Source organism: Convolutriloba macropyga, chromosome 10 (genome assembly GCF_964194025.1).
Source record: "Convolutriloba macropyga chromosome 10, txConMacr16.3, whole genome shotgun sequence".
Lineage (NCBI taxonomy): Eukaryota > Metazoa > Xenacoelomorpha > Acoela > Convolutidae > Convolutriloba > Convolutriloba macropyga.
In genome coordinates, this window is record NC_134477.1 from 48,435,248 (window position 1) to 48,450,090 (window position 14,843).

Sequence of the window (14,843 nt, forward strand, 5' to 3'; positions counted from 1 at the left end):
ATAAATCTATATTTCAATATGAGACTCCTGATTACATCCAATATATCATCTAATATCACCGAAATATGCACCGGGGTTTCTTCGGAATGTCGTCAAAGTTTAAATTTTGGTCCATATGTTTACAGAGACCGTGTATTTCTCTCACACAACTGGTCACAACTGGTATTTCAGTGGGCTTTAAATAATTCTTGGAAATAATATCAATCTGATAAAATGAAACTAAGACTTTGTTAGAAAAAATTTAAGAAATGCTGCAGAACTTTTGCTCGCAAAAATTAGGAAAGGTAAGTTGTTGAGCTTTATGGTAGGGAGAATTAAAATCCTTATGTTTATCGAGACTTTAATGAGTTCACTTAGTTCAAGGTCACTTTGGCAACTTTATTTGTTATGTTTGATAGCTAATTGATGGCCATGTTTCAGAAGTACGCACTCGATAACCTCCAAGATGTCTACCTGTTCCCTAAGTAGGGAAGTCAGTGGGGGTGATCAACATGGCTCAGACGACCCGGCCAATCAGGAAGCAAATGTGAGTGACATAATACGTATTTGCTTCCCGGTGTCCATTTTATTGCATACATGCAACAGTTGGGAAAACTATAGTAAAATTCCAGTATGTTTTAGGAAATCTTCCTTTTTTTCATCTTTTGCATCATCGTTTTAAAGTGTGAGAAATGTGATGCATCTTACTTGTATGCGACCAAGGAAATAAGCAGATAATTCCGTACGTTTTTGAAACGTATAATCGTTTTCGTAGTTTTGTAGCTAACTTTGTTTACATTTTACACTTTATTCAATAGAGGGTTGGTAAAAAGAAGTAGCCCTTATCTCATTATATACGCTTTCGGTAGAAATATTACCAATCAAAACTTCAAACAAATTGTAAACGTCAACAAATCATTAACAATTTTTACAGCCAGATGTTTTAATATTAATTCTACTGAAATTTAGGGAAGACATTCAAAAAGACCCACGAAATGTATTGTGGAATTCAGCACCCCATCGGTGTCGATTTACGAAGGGGAGAAGAAGGCTAAAGTGGGGGTGAGACGCAGTGGGGCAATGGGGGAGCGGGTATCTGTTAGGTCAAGTATAACTGAAAACTTTCTCTGTTCAGATTTCATTTCTTGGTTTGAAGTGAAATATAATCATAATTAGTACGGTATAGTGCTGTTTCTGGTCGAAGATTTAAATCTATAAGTTAAGACTGATTTGGAGTTGAGATGTTGAATTTACACTCTTGTCCCTTGCCGTGTTTGGTACGAGCAATTTGGGTAAACCTTACGCCTGTGACCTGGATTTTTTCAATGACTCCTTTTTCTAGCGAGTATAAAAAACACAAAAACGGCTTCCTTCATCGTATAATAAAGTTTTTGAACTGGATTCATGGTGACTTAACAATCATTATGTATCTCTAATATGACCTAACAAACTTCGTAATAAGATGAAGGAAATAGTATTCTACAGAACTCTTTTTAAGCTCTGTAATTAAAACAACCTGCAAAATCACCCTGTCGGATGAAAACATAACACGGGGTTACCTCAGTTAACTCAATCCTAAGCCATTCAATACTTTCGGTTACAATTTTCAACAGAAATGTTTTTTTTTTTCGAAGCATAATTTAAGTTTAGAATTGACTTGATTTCCTTCAGGTACGAGACATGCAATGGGACAGCAGAGGGAGGCACTGACTTTGTGGCCAGGAAAGACACATTGGTGTTCGAACCACAGGAGAAATTAAAGTAACTATGTATTACACTCTCCTCCACACTCGAGGTCAAGTGGTCATTTTGAAAAAAATATTGCGAAAGTCTAGAAAGATCTAGCACGAGAAAACATCATTTTGCTATATTTTTTTAACCAATCCGTGCAAAATCTTTCAAGATAAACATTTCCCAGAATTAATTTGAAAGTAGCATGAAGTCTCGACAAATATGTTATCCTTACATCAGCTTTACCAAAATCCTACAAGCGAATTTGGTAATCAATTCATCAAATGCGTAATTCATACGTCTTAGCTCAAGTTTGGAAATAAATTTGACCTATTTTTTTAGATGGTATCAAAACCTCTGGACAACAAACTGACTTTGAATTATCAGCTGACGTTTCAGTTTTTGAAAGAAAATATGAAGAACTTCTTCAGCTCTTTAATTTTAAATAAAAATTTACCGACATCGGGTCTATGGGTCAGGTTCATGAACCACTACCCCTGATCACACCCAAGTCATGGAAAGAGGGGTACAGTGCAATTTCAAAACTTATGCTGGTCAAAAGTTATTGTCGGGCCATGGGTCCTGAACTGGGCACTTTTATGTCTGCTTGATCTGGAGTGACAAATGTTTCAATGCAGATCAGTTCAAAATTCGATCAAATTCTCTCTCTTGTAATTCTAAAATATTGTTTAGATTTATTGACATCGACATAATAGACGACAGTCTCGACGAAGATGACGAGACATTCTTCGTAAAACTGTCAGTTGACAGAAATTCAGCCAATCAGAATCGAGCAGATAGGAGAGCAAGCGAGAACGTGACAAACAATTCAAATATGGTAGACGAGCATGTCACTACCGGGAGCAATCGCCCTCTTGTGGTAGAAATTGGAAGGAACTCTGTGTGCACAGTTGTTATCATAAATGATGACGGTTAGGAACATTATTGTCCTAGAAGCTTAAAAAACTGTACAAAAATTTGGCCTGTGGTAAAAATTTCAATTTTCGTTTATAGCAAATATGTCATTGTAGGGCTATGTATGGGCTCCATTATTAATAAGGAAGTTAGTAGCCATTTTCTTGGCCCTGTTTGTCTTTTTTATGTGATTCTGCTTTATTGCTTTTTCGACCAATTGATCTGACTTTTTGTCCTCAGAAATGAGAGTAAGAAAAGCACCCGTGAGGCCCGAGAGTGTTAAGTTGCTTTTTTTATAGTTCTAAGAGCTTTACTAGGCTTCTAGTCCTAAGTCTACAAGTCTCAAGTGTTTTGGCCGAAGCTGTCCCTTTTTAGCCTTCCCTGTAACCAGTCAGGCTAGCATTCCTAATAAAATAATAATAAAAAATAACAATTGTGGTTTCTGCGTATTCGCAGCGGAACAGCATGAGGCCTACATTAGCCTGTTTTCAGCTGCCCTTTTTCTTATTATTCCCCACATTTCAGACTGATCTTTTCATGAGCAGCATTGCTTTTTTTATGACTATAGCCACTTTTTTTGCGTCTGAAACTTTCACGTGGTACCATCATTGCAGCCAACATTGGTCAGGCTATGGTCAACCTGAAGCTATGGTTAAGTAAGAGCTCATCCTCACACAGACAACTTCACGGAGGCAGGGGATTGAATTCTCAATTATTGGCGTGTGAACCACACACCTTACCTCTCGGCTATCACGCCACTAATTACGTGCTATCGGACAAAAATTGACGTAATTATTTGTCAATTCTCGTTGCGAAAACAACAGCTGCGTGGCTTAAAACCTCGTTATTAGACTACAAATTTAGCATCACGACAGTGTGGCGTCAGTTATGCAGCTGCTGTAACCACAAACAATGTTGAATAGGAACATTAGCGCACGGTTGATATGTGTGGCGTGATAGCCGAGAGGTGAGGTGTGTGGTTAACACGGCAATGATTGAGAGTTCAATCCCCTGCCTCCGTGAAGCTGTCTGTGTGAGGATGAGCTCTTACTTAACCATAGGTTCAGGTTGACCATAGCCTGACCAATGTTGGCTGCAATGATTACACCACGTTAAAGTTTCAGACGCATAAAAAGTGGCTCTAGTCACCAAAAAAAGAGCAATACTGCTCATTAAAAGATCAGTCTGAAATGTGGGGAATAATGAGAAAAAGGACAGCTGAGAACAGGCTACTGTAGGCCTATTGCTGTTCCGATGTGATTACGCTGGAACCATAATTATTATTATTATTATTATTAATATTATTATTTTTATTATTATTGTTATTATTGTTATTATTATTATTATTATTATTATTATTATTATTATTATTATTATTATTATAATTATTATTATTATTATTATTATTATTATTGTTATTATTATTATTGTTACTATTATTATTATTATTTTTATTATTATTATTATTTTTATTCTTATTATTATTTTTATTATTATTATTGTTATTATTATTATATTATTATTATCGCTTTCGCGAAATTTTTCAACTGCTCGGCTTCTCCTCGAAGTTTGAAAAATTCTCAGTCGCAATGAAAGCAGTGCAGCAATAGTCACTGTAAACGTCCCGAGTCGAATGTGCTCCCTAAAATCCTCCATTTTTGATGTAAGAGTGGGGGTAATTTGTCTATGGGGGGTAAATTGATGTAAGAGTGTGGGGGTAATTTGTTCAGAGGGGGTAAAATGATGTAAGAGTTGGGCTGCAATGGGAGGATTTTTGAGGAAATACCCCCCGGACTGAAATTGCCATGTAACAGTGGGCTGCAATGGGCTTCAATGGGAGGACGTTTCAGGAATTCCCCCCCCCCCCGACTGAAATTGCCATGTAAGAGTGGGCTGCAATGGGCTGCAATGGCAGGACTTTTCAGGAATTACCCCACCCAGGACTGAAATTGCCATGTAAGAGTGGGCTGCAATGGGCTGCAATGGCAGGACTTTTCAGGAATTACCCCACCCAGGACTGAAATTGCCATGTAAGAGTGGGCTGCAATGGGCTGCAATGGGAGGAGATTTCAGGAATTACCCCTCTCCCCCCTGATTGAAATTCAGAGGGTGTAAAACGATAAAAGAGTTGAGCTGCTGAGGGGGGTAAATTGTTGTAAGAGTGAGGGGTTAAGTTGTCCAGAGGGGGTAACATGAGTTAAGATTTGAGCTTCCAAGGGGGTTAAAATGGTGTAAAAGTGAGGGGTAATTTGTTCAGAGGGGGTAAAATGATGTATGAGTTGGGCTGCCAAGGGGAGTAAAATGGTGTAAGAGTTAAGGGGTAAATTGTCCAGAGGTGGTAAAATAATGTAAGAGTTGGGCTGCCAAGGGGGGTAGAATGGTGTAAGAGTCAGGGGGTAATTTGTCCAGAGAGGGTAAAATGATGTAAGAGTTGGGCTGCCAAGGGGGGTAAAATTATGTAAGAGTGAGAGGGTAATTTGTTCTGAGGGGGTAAAACGATGTAAGAGTGAGGGGGTAATTTGTTGAGATGGGGCAATTCTAACAAGTATTATTCATATATATATATATATATATATATATAGACCGTCAAGAGTTGGACAAGCTTTGATGGTCTGGAGGATAAGGCGACGCAGCTGAGGGTACAGAGGTTGTGGGTTCAAGACTGGCAGTCTTCAGGTATGGGGGCTAAAACAATGTAAGATTGAGGGGGTAAAATGATGGAAGAGTTGGGCTGCCAGGGGGGGGGGGTAAAATTATGTAAGAGTTGGGCTGCCAAGGGGGGTAAATTGAAGTAATAGTGGGGCTGCAATGGGAGGATTTTTTAAGAAAATGCAGCTCAAAACTCTTACATCTTTTTGGGCTGCATTGGGCTTCCAAAGGGGGGAAATGGTGTAAGAGTGAGGGGGTAAAATACAAATTACCCCCGAACTCTTACATCGTTTTACTCCCCTTGGCAGACCAAAAAAGATGTTAGAGTGGGGGGTTAATTTGTCTTTACCCCCTCACTCTTACACTATTTTACCCCCCTTGGAAGCCCAATGCAGCCCAAAAAGACGTAAGAGTTTTGAGCTGCATTTTCCTAAAAAATCCTCCCATTGCAGCCCCACTCTTACATCATTTTGGGCGGAAAAATTCAACCCGGGGTATGTGTCTCTCTTTAACCAAATTTCGCATGATCGTTTTGTCTTCACAATTGATTTTCACGACCTCGATTTCTTCTGCGTGATGTAATATTTGCTCTCGTTCACATTTGTTCAGACGTTAGTCCGTTATGTTTACAGAATAAACATTGCCGGCAATTGCTTGAGAGCACATAGGCCGGCATCAGTCGGTTATGTTTCCATTCTTATTTTAACCCTATAATTCGATGGGTCAACTTTATCAGAATGAAGTATAATTGTACTGTTCAATTTTGCGCAATCAGCGCTCGTTGGTATGTGGAAGTGAATGGATAAAAACGTTCCTTGATATTCTGTTTCTGTAAACGATGTTTTTCAGACTTTCACCAGTTCACTTATAGTTTAGCAACAAAAACTGAAACAATTGTGGTTATGTAAGCGACAGATGTTCTTAAGCAATAAATCCACAGCAAATAAACATGGTTGTGACACTAAATAAAATCAAATAAATTTTACTCTTACCTTCCTTAACTGTTGAAGTAAATCAACCTTCCCTTAACTTAAATTAATTCATCCTTACTTTACCTCAAACTTTAAAAATTTACCTTAACCGTTTATAATAAAAAAATGCAGAGACAAGATATCGAAAACTGGTCTCAATCTATTTTGCCCTTACTTTGTTTAATGACCGCCGCAGGCTACATATTTCTTAACCGCCATTTCCACCGAATCGTCGTTTTTTTCACGACGTTTAATCTTAATCAATTAGGCTTCCAATTAGTGATACAGTTTTACAAAAAGGTGAGTTTTTGTACTTGACAATAACAAAGAGTTTAGTTAAAAAATAAACGTTAACAACGTTAAGATAAACTTTTAACTAAATTCATTTAATACGAACTTATTTTAGTGTGCGGTTAAAATTTAACCTCGCCATGAGTTACTTTTAATTTTGTTATGGTAAATTAACCTCAAATTTCTTGAGTAGTCTTTCAAAGTTTTTAATTTGTTTTTTTTTTTCAATAACGTTAAGTTAAATAGTCAATTTAATCCAAACAACGTCCATAAAAGAAAGTTCCGTCCCACAAAAGAACATGAAGCATCCAAAAATGCACATAGGCTGAAATCATTTGGTTTTTTTTTCATTTTGATTTTAACCCTATTCGATGGACCTACATTGTAAGAAACAACAAAAATTGAACTGATCAGTCATGTGACTTCTGTACAGAAACATAGTATATAAAATTGTGCTAATAAAAATCTTCCACAAGTTTCCAGCAATTTTTTTTTCAGATATATACACAGTGCAAAGAAGCTGTGACGTTAAAAACAACGTAAAGTTAACAATTTTACTCTCTTTTTACTGTTGAAGTAAGTAATACTTACCTCAACGTATTTTAAGTCATCACCAGTTTACCCGGAAAAGACCTTAGTTACAGTTAAATACATGAATAGCATTGTTAGTTCCAAAACAAAGTTTGTGAAGTAGTATTATCCCATAGGAATAAGCGTCTGTTGCCTTTGATGGGTCGGTATTTATAAAAAAAACAGTCAACGCAGTACATGTTTAAACACTTTGGTGATTGTAATGACCAAATAGACTGAGATAAAGTGGTAAACAATCATATCAAAGAAAACAAAAAGTGATTATTGGCTGGACAAAACGAATGAAACAGTCATTGCCTATGCCAGGCTGAACAGGCCAAAATATTGGTTTTGTCTAGAACAAACCGACGAAGTTAGGAATTGGCCAGAAAAAAGTAGCAATCAGTTTTTTTCAGACCATTGAGTTGGGTCTTGCCGGAACCCCTCTCCAGGGCCCAAGTTGGTTTGGCCAAAAACTGTTTTGGGTCATGGACCAAGTTCAGTGATTTCAGGATAAAAAACGCTGTTTGGAAGGTCAATAGAAAATAGATTGAACGTATCGAAAACAATGCTATAGGTCTCACAACTGGCCCCATCAGTGGGTCGGAAAACTTTATCTTGATAAAAACATACCAATCAGATTAATTCCACTGAAAATAAGCCCATTTTCTATCTATTGTCAGCATCGGAATTTGTGTTCGCATCTTTCCTTTTGATCCTCTATAAATAAGTCACAATATTTTTCTTCATTATTTTCACGTTACTCTACTTAAATTGAAACTCATGTGTTTTACTTTAATGTTTAAGGCAAAATATGCAATTTTTACATAATTTTAAGTTTAATGAACGTAAAAAATTTACCTTAACCGTTTATGATAAAAAAAGAAAAAAAATGCAGTGACAAGATTGAACACTGGTCTTGATTCTTTTTGCCTTTGTTTAATGACCGCCATAGGCAACATTTTTTAACCGCCATTTTCATAGACTCGTCGTTTTTTTCAGGACGTTTATTCAATTAGGCATCCAATTAGGGTTAAATTTTTACAAAAAATTGAGATTTGTACCTGACACTAACGAAAAGGAAAAATAAATGAATATTCCTTAACAACGTTAATACAAACTTTTGGCTGAATTCAATTAGGGTGAATTTTTTTAAGGTGAGTTTAAAATTTCATTATACCATGAGTTAACCTTAATTCTGTTTTGGTAAATTAACCTCTACTTAGTTGAAGAAGTCTTTCAAACTTTTTATTATAGTTTTTGTCATTAACGCTAAGTCAAATTGTTAATTTAATCCTACCAACGTCCATAAAACAAAATTCCATCCCACAAAGCAACATGAAGTATTAGAAGAAGCACGATGGCTGACATTAAATTTGGTTATTTTTTCTTTCTGATTTTAAGTTTTCGATGAACTTAGTTTGTAAGAAAGAACAAAAATTTTACTGATCACTCTTTTGATTTCTGTACACAAGTTTAGCATTTGAAATTTCGCCAATATAAACCTTCCACAACTTTCCATAAACTATGTTTTTCAGATACTCACGCAGTGCAAAAAATTGTGACATTAAATACAATTAATTTAAATTTAACCTTAAAACAGTTTTTACCCTCCTTTTACAGTTAAGGTGAATAATACTTACCCCAACGTATTTTAAATCATCCCCAGTTTACCCGGAAAAGACTTTATTTACTGATAAATACATGAATAGCCTTGTTAGTTCCAAAACAAATTTTGTGAAGTAGTCTTATCCAATAGGAATAAGCGTTTGTTGCCTTTGATTGGTCGTTATTTATGAAAAACAGTCAACGCAGTACATATTTAAACGTTTTTGTGATTTCAATGACCAAACAGACTGAGATATGGTGTTCACCAATCATATCGAAGAAAACAGAATGTGAATATTGGCTGGACCGAGCATTAAAGAGCAGGCTAATTATGGAGTAAAATGATTGAGGGTAGAATGAAACTGCACTCATTTAACTTGCTCAATCTGTACATCACTGCACTGGCGCAAAGTTGTCAGGAGAATATAGATAAGCACTCTATTAGTAAAAGCAAAACTAATACTATTAGCAAATTGTTTAAACTCTTTTGTTACATTGGCCGCCTTAGGAACTTTGTGAGATTGATTTGACTATTGAATTAATAAAGGATTACAATGGTTCAGTATAAATTAATCAGTTTTCAGTTTCGAGTTTTTGTTAAATTGACTGTTCTTCATGATTTCTGATGCTGTTATAGCTGAAAACTTGCATGATATTTCCTAACCATGTCGGATCAGTATCGGGCAAAGATGGTAAATAGTGCACATATCGCAAACAATCCACTGGGCATCAATGTTGATGATATCGCCGGTCCCATTTGCAGGGTTGCAAAAAATTGTCTGCCTCCATAAGGACGATGCTTTGTTGGGTAGAAACTTTGTAGCCAATAAACAATTCTCAAGAAAATAACTAAGGGGAGAAAAGATGGTTACAAGAGATAACAAAGCAAATAATTTTAAAATCGGCGTTTCTAACTCGGCGGGTAAAAGAAAAAAAAATGTTATTCCCAAAAATTGCGACAACAGAGAAAAAGGCTAAAGCGGAGGTTGCTGCTGTGTAGCAACTTTCTACACAGCGCGAAAAAAAGAGATTCCTACCTGTTGCGGCCTGTATCTAGCTGTATCTAACCATACCTAGCTGTAACTGACTATAACCGCTCAAGAGTGACGGACCTATTAATGTACTGGATTTTCAAATCGTTTGTTGATCTACAAGTAAGTGATGTAACTTGACATTAACGATAGTGCAGATTTGTGCAGGAGAAATTTATGGAAGCTATGGAAGCTAAAGTGATGTGAATCTGTCCGTTGAATGTGAATATAGTTCACTCTACAGAAATTTGACTAAGCTTGAGAACGAGGCGGATCTTTTTACCGTATGCAGTCTTCATTTCGACTGCCCGAACTACTTTATCCGAGCCTGGATACACTTCTATTACCTTAGCTAGAGGCCACAGACCACGAGGTGTGAAACCTTCCAAAATCCAGACTAAGTTGTTAACTTTTGAGTTCTGATTTACTTTATGCCATTTAGAGCGTTTCTGCTGATTAGGGAGATACTTTCTAATAAATTGGTTCCGAAAATGTTGGGCTAGAATTTGTGATGTTTTCCAAGATTTAGTAGTTGCTACTTTGCTTTGAGAGAAGACTCCTGAAAAGAGATTGATTGGGGGTCTACCCAAAAAGAAATGATTTGGCGTTAAGGGGAGTGGATCGTTTATATCGCTAGAAATATTCGTCAATGGTCGCGAATTCATGTTGGACTCAATTTCACAAGTGAATATCAACAGCGTTTCGTTTGTTAGCGCTCTTGAGCCAATGACTTTGTAGAGGGAGAGTTTGAAAATTTGAACTAACCTTTCCCAGCTGCTGCCAAAATGCGGAGCCACAGGGGATTTAATTTCCAATTGATTTCGACGTCTAAGATGTGGAGCTTAGATGCAAAATCTGGCGAGGATCTGCGAGCTTCTATTCCTCTTCTCAATTCGGAGCAGGAGCCGACAAAAGATTTTCCGTTGTCAGATTAAAATATTTTTGGTTTCCCGCGGCGGCTAATGAATCTGCGGATGCAACTCATTGTAGAACCTGTAGAAAGACTTTCCGAATTTTCCAAACAAACAGCTCTTACAACTAAGCACGAAAATAGAAGGATATAGCGGTTAGCAATTTACCACACTGTTTTATAGGAAAAGGAGCTATGAAGTCCACACCTGTTGTTGCAAACGCAAAGTCATTTTGAAGCGGTAAACGTTCATTGGGCATATCTGACATCTGAGGTGGTGTAATTTCTTGAGCCATTTTTCGACAGGGAATGCACTGACATATTGTTTGTCTAACAACAGCTCGGCATTTCAGAATCCAATAGTATTCCATTAGAAAGGAACGTGTTTGTTCAACACCAGAGTGACTATTCATTGCATGAGTGTTTTTGATGAGGAGCTTAACGATCGTGTTAACCCCGTCTAAAATTAACGGATGGCGAGCAGTTTCTAAGACCATTGCCTTAGACAGCCGACATTTGGCGCGGATTTCATTCCTTCCGTTAACAAAAGGACAGAGTGTCTTTAGAGGGCTTGACGGAAGTATCTCCTTGCCTTTTTGTAAAGACAAAATCTCATCTCCAAAGTTCTGCTCTTGAGCAACGCTGTTGAGGTACTTGTAGGCTAGTGTGTCATGTCCGATCGATAAGCAAATGCTTTGTCTTTTTAAACGATCGAGGAAGAAGAAAATCTATGCTGCAACTCTAACCAGTCGATTCCAGTTGCTGAAGCGTGCAATGTCAATGGGACATTTTTTTGCTGAGTGCAGATTGGTTTGCAACGAATGAACGATGAGAACGTTCAAATTTCGTGCTTTCAAGATGTCCTGACTTGGCCATTCAGTTTTTGGTAACTGTAGAAAAGAAGGACCGTTGAGCCATCGTGAACTGCAGTTCATCTCTTTAACTTCATAGCCTCTTGAGCCATCCTCGACTGGATTGTCAGCTGAGGTGATGTAGTTCCAGTTATGTGCTGTTGATACATCAAGTATCTTCGCCAACCTGTCAGCAACAAATATGCGATGACGTATCTCCGGGGTTCTGAGCCATTAAAGAGCTGTTGTACTATCGCACCAAAAAAAATTTTCATTAAGGTGAATGTCGTGCCTTTTCTCACGAATTGTGCGAGCTGAGCTGTGTAGACGGCGGCCTGCAAGTCGAGATTTAGAATTGTCAGTCTTTCGATTGGAGCTACGCTGGCTTTTCCCATGTTGAATTTCACTAAAACAGTTTCATCTAAGTATTCAATCCTAAGATACGAAACTGCTGAGAGTGCATACTCCGACGCGTCTGAGAATAAATGGAGAGTTGTTTCCTTTATTGCTTTGTTAATGCATAAACAGCGAGGTATTGAAACTTCGTGGAAGTCTCATAGTTCATTTCGCAGTTCATTTAGATCTGCAAATTCATTGAGGTTCAATTTTTTGTCCCACTTCGGTCCATGGTTTCAGGCGGCCTGTAGACTTTTACGATCTCGGATGGTGAGTGGTGCTAAAAAGCCTAGAGGGTCAAAAATGGATGCATTAAACCGCAGAAGTTTTCTTTGCGTTATCATAGAGCTATCCAAGGAAAAATTCTTGAATAGTTTTTTCTCGATTATATAAGTGTCTGTTTTTGCATTCCACGGTAATCCAAGGACCTTTTGAGTTTAAGGTGAAGCTTCGTTTGTGTTTAAAAGTTTATCCCCAGTGACTTGTTGCAGAAAAGCAGCCGAATTAGAATTCCACTTGGTGAAGTTAAAACCCCCAAGAGACAGGCAAGCTTTAGTGCTGCTCATTTATTTTTCATCCTTTTCAACATCGTGGAAATATACAAGTCGTCCATGTAGATATTGCGTTCAACAATACGGGAAACCTCAGGAAACTGTTTCTGGTTATCTTTCGCAGAACGACGTAGAGCGTACGATTCAAGGCAAGTTGATGACGTTGCACCAAATATGTGGCTAGTGTATTCATATTCTTCTATTTTGCCGTTGTGATCCCACAGGAAACGAAGATATGAACGGTTTGAAGGAGCAACTTAGACTCGCATAAACATTTGCTCAATGTCCGCGGATTTTGCGATATGACTTTCTCTGAAACGCAAAGTAACCGCAACAAGATTGCTGAGCAAGTCCGGGCCTTTCAACAGATTTGTGTTGAGATATTGGCCTTGAAAGATGCTGGATGCGTTGGTCACCCGTCGAATTTTTCCGGGCTTAGTTTCTTTTGAGACCGGATGATGAGGTAGATAAGAAACTGACTTTGTGTTGTCGGTACCAGGATCAATTTTTACAACATATCCGTTTTGCAAGTCCTTTGGCAAATTCTCTTCATATTTTTCTCTTCATAAAGCTTTGCTTATAGCTGCTTCAACTGTTTCTCAGCGAGCCATCTGTTATTCGGCAATTTTGCTTCTATTTCCACAAGAGGCCAACTTTGTAATGACCATCCTTGAATCTGGTTGTGGATTGTAAAAATTCCACAGCCTTTTCATCGTTCTTGGACAGTGCTTTTTTCTTTCACGCGATGCCATAATTTTCGATCTCCATCCGATCCTGAACTTTGGTGAAAACGTCGTTGTCCAAATGGCCACGGGAACAAATTTGGGTTTTGCTCATCTGCATTATGTTGGTCTCTCCGGCACAATTCCAACCTAATGGTGTCTTGCAGCCCAAGGTGTGTTGTTCGGGCCTTTATCTGTCTCACTGTAGTAGATTAGTTCAAGGTTATCAATTCCAATGATTATAAACACTTGATTTTGTTTGACATTGGTAACGTGATGTGTTTAAGGTGATCAAACCTATTACAAAGTTTTTTGAGCTGACTGGTTTTAACTGGTGTCATATTGAGATCTGGTACTGCTAGCACATCAATTGAAACTACTGAGGTAATCTGGGATCTGTATGGCTTGATTTGGACAGAAACTTGGACAGAATAGTCTATTTCTCTAGTTGTATGGTAGCCACTGATGGACATTTTAGTGACTGTGTTGATGTCAATCTCCAATTCTGAAATTGCAGATATAAGTAGCAAGCTTTGACAAATTCCGTTGTCTAGATACGCATAAGTATCAAGAGGTTTTAAACCATTGGAAAGTTCAAACGGAACAAGAACTACTTGTCCTGTTCCATTTAATTGAACGGATTTAACGGCCGATGGCGGCTCTCTGATTTTTGTCTCTAAAGCTCTCATGGAGCAGAGTAAGATGCTTTCGGCCACAACTGCCTGTTCGACAAACAGTTTTTGAATTGCAATGTTAAACATGATGACCGCCAAAGCAGTTGTAGCAAAGTTTTAATTTTTGACATGTTCTCGCCGATCAAAAAGAGAGAGGGTCTGCAAATGAGAACATTTGTAGAGATATTGACAGGTCTCATTACTGGAGCAAACGACAGTTCTGGAGGGGCCTTGTTTGTTACCGTCAAAAAAAGAGCCACCTTGTTGACCATTGCTTGTCGTTCCCGTAGATGAGGGCAAGGGACTTTGAGTTTTTTTGAATCCACGGTTTTTGAGCAAAGTTTGATCTTCCATGGCAAGGTCGTGTTACCGATATGAGCGCTGGCAATTCTCTGAAAGCATTTGCGTAGATTGATAACCACTCTGAAAGATCTTTAAGAGACGGCTGTAGTGAAAACTTTTCGGAGGCATACTTGTTCCAGTCCAAGCGGACTGGTATCAGAAGTTTATTTAATGCCTGATTGAGATTTGTAGTAGAATGGATGTCGTGATTGAATCCAAGTTGTTGAAATGTATCCACTAGGGTCAGGAGAACGGCTGAAAATTGGGTATAACTTTCAGGGACAGTCAGATTAGGTGGTTTGAACTGCGAGAGTTTATCATGAAAGGCATTTACTATCCGGTTTGGGTTTCCGAAGTGTTCCTCGAGAGGATTCGACGCTGGGACATACAGACAACTGTTGCAGCCGTATCCACCTATTAGCTTCTCCAGTTAATAGCGATTGAAGTTGTATCATCTTTTCTGATAATGACATAGGCGAACGATCTATTGTAGCTTGAAAATTGCTGGAACACAGTCAAGTGGATTGCCATCAAATTTTGTTGCCTGCAACTTGGGCACAGATTTTTGCAAACAAGTGGTCATCTGATATGAAGCAGAGCCATGTGTAGCAGACGCCAATGGATCTGAGAATCGTTGATTTGGAAGGAAGCT

At 38.1% G+C, this 14,843-nt stretch overlaps 1 protein-coding gene across 1 annotated transcript in view; it reads left to right on the forward strand.

Annotated features, from left to right (window-relative positions):
• Positions 1-14,843, forward strand: part of LOC142348178 (sodium/calcium exchanger 3-like) — a 69,213-nt gene that overhangs the window by 17,080 nt on the left and 37,290 nt on the right. The window contains exons 8-11 of the mRNA XM_075399419.1: positions 421-526; positions 949-1,082; positions 1,651-1,740; positions 2,404-2,642. Of these exons, the coding sequence (XP_075255534.1) occupies positions 421-526; positions 949-1,082; positions 1,651-1,740; positions 2,404-2,642 (569 nt within the window). The remainder of the gene's footprint in view (positions 1-420; positions 527-948; positions 1,083-1,650; positions 1,741-2,403; positions 2,643-14,843) is intronic.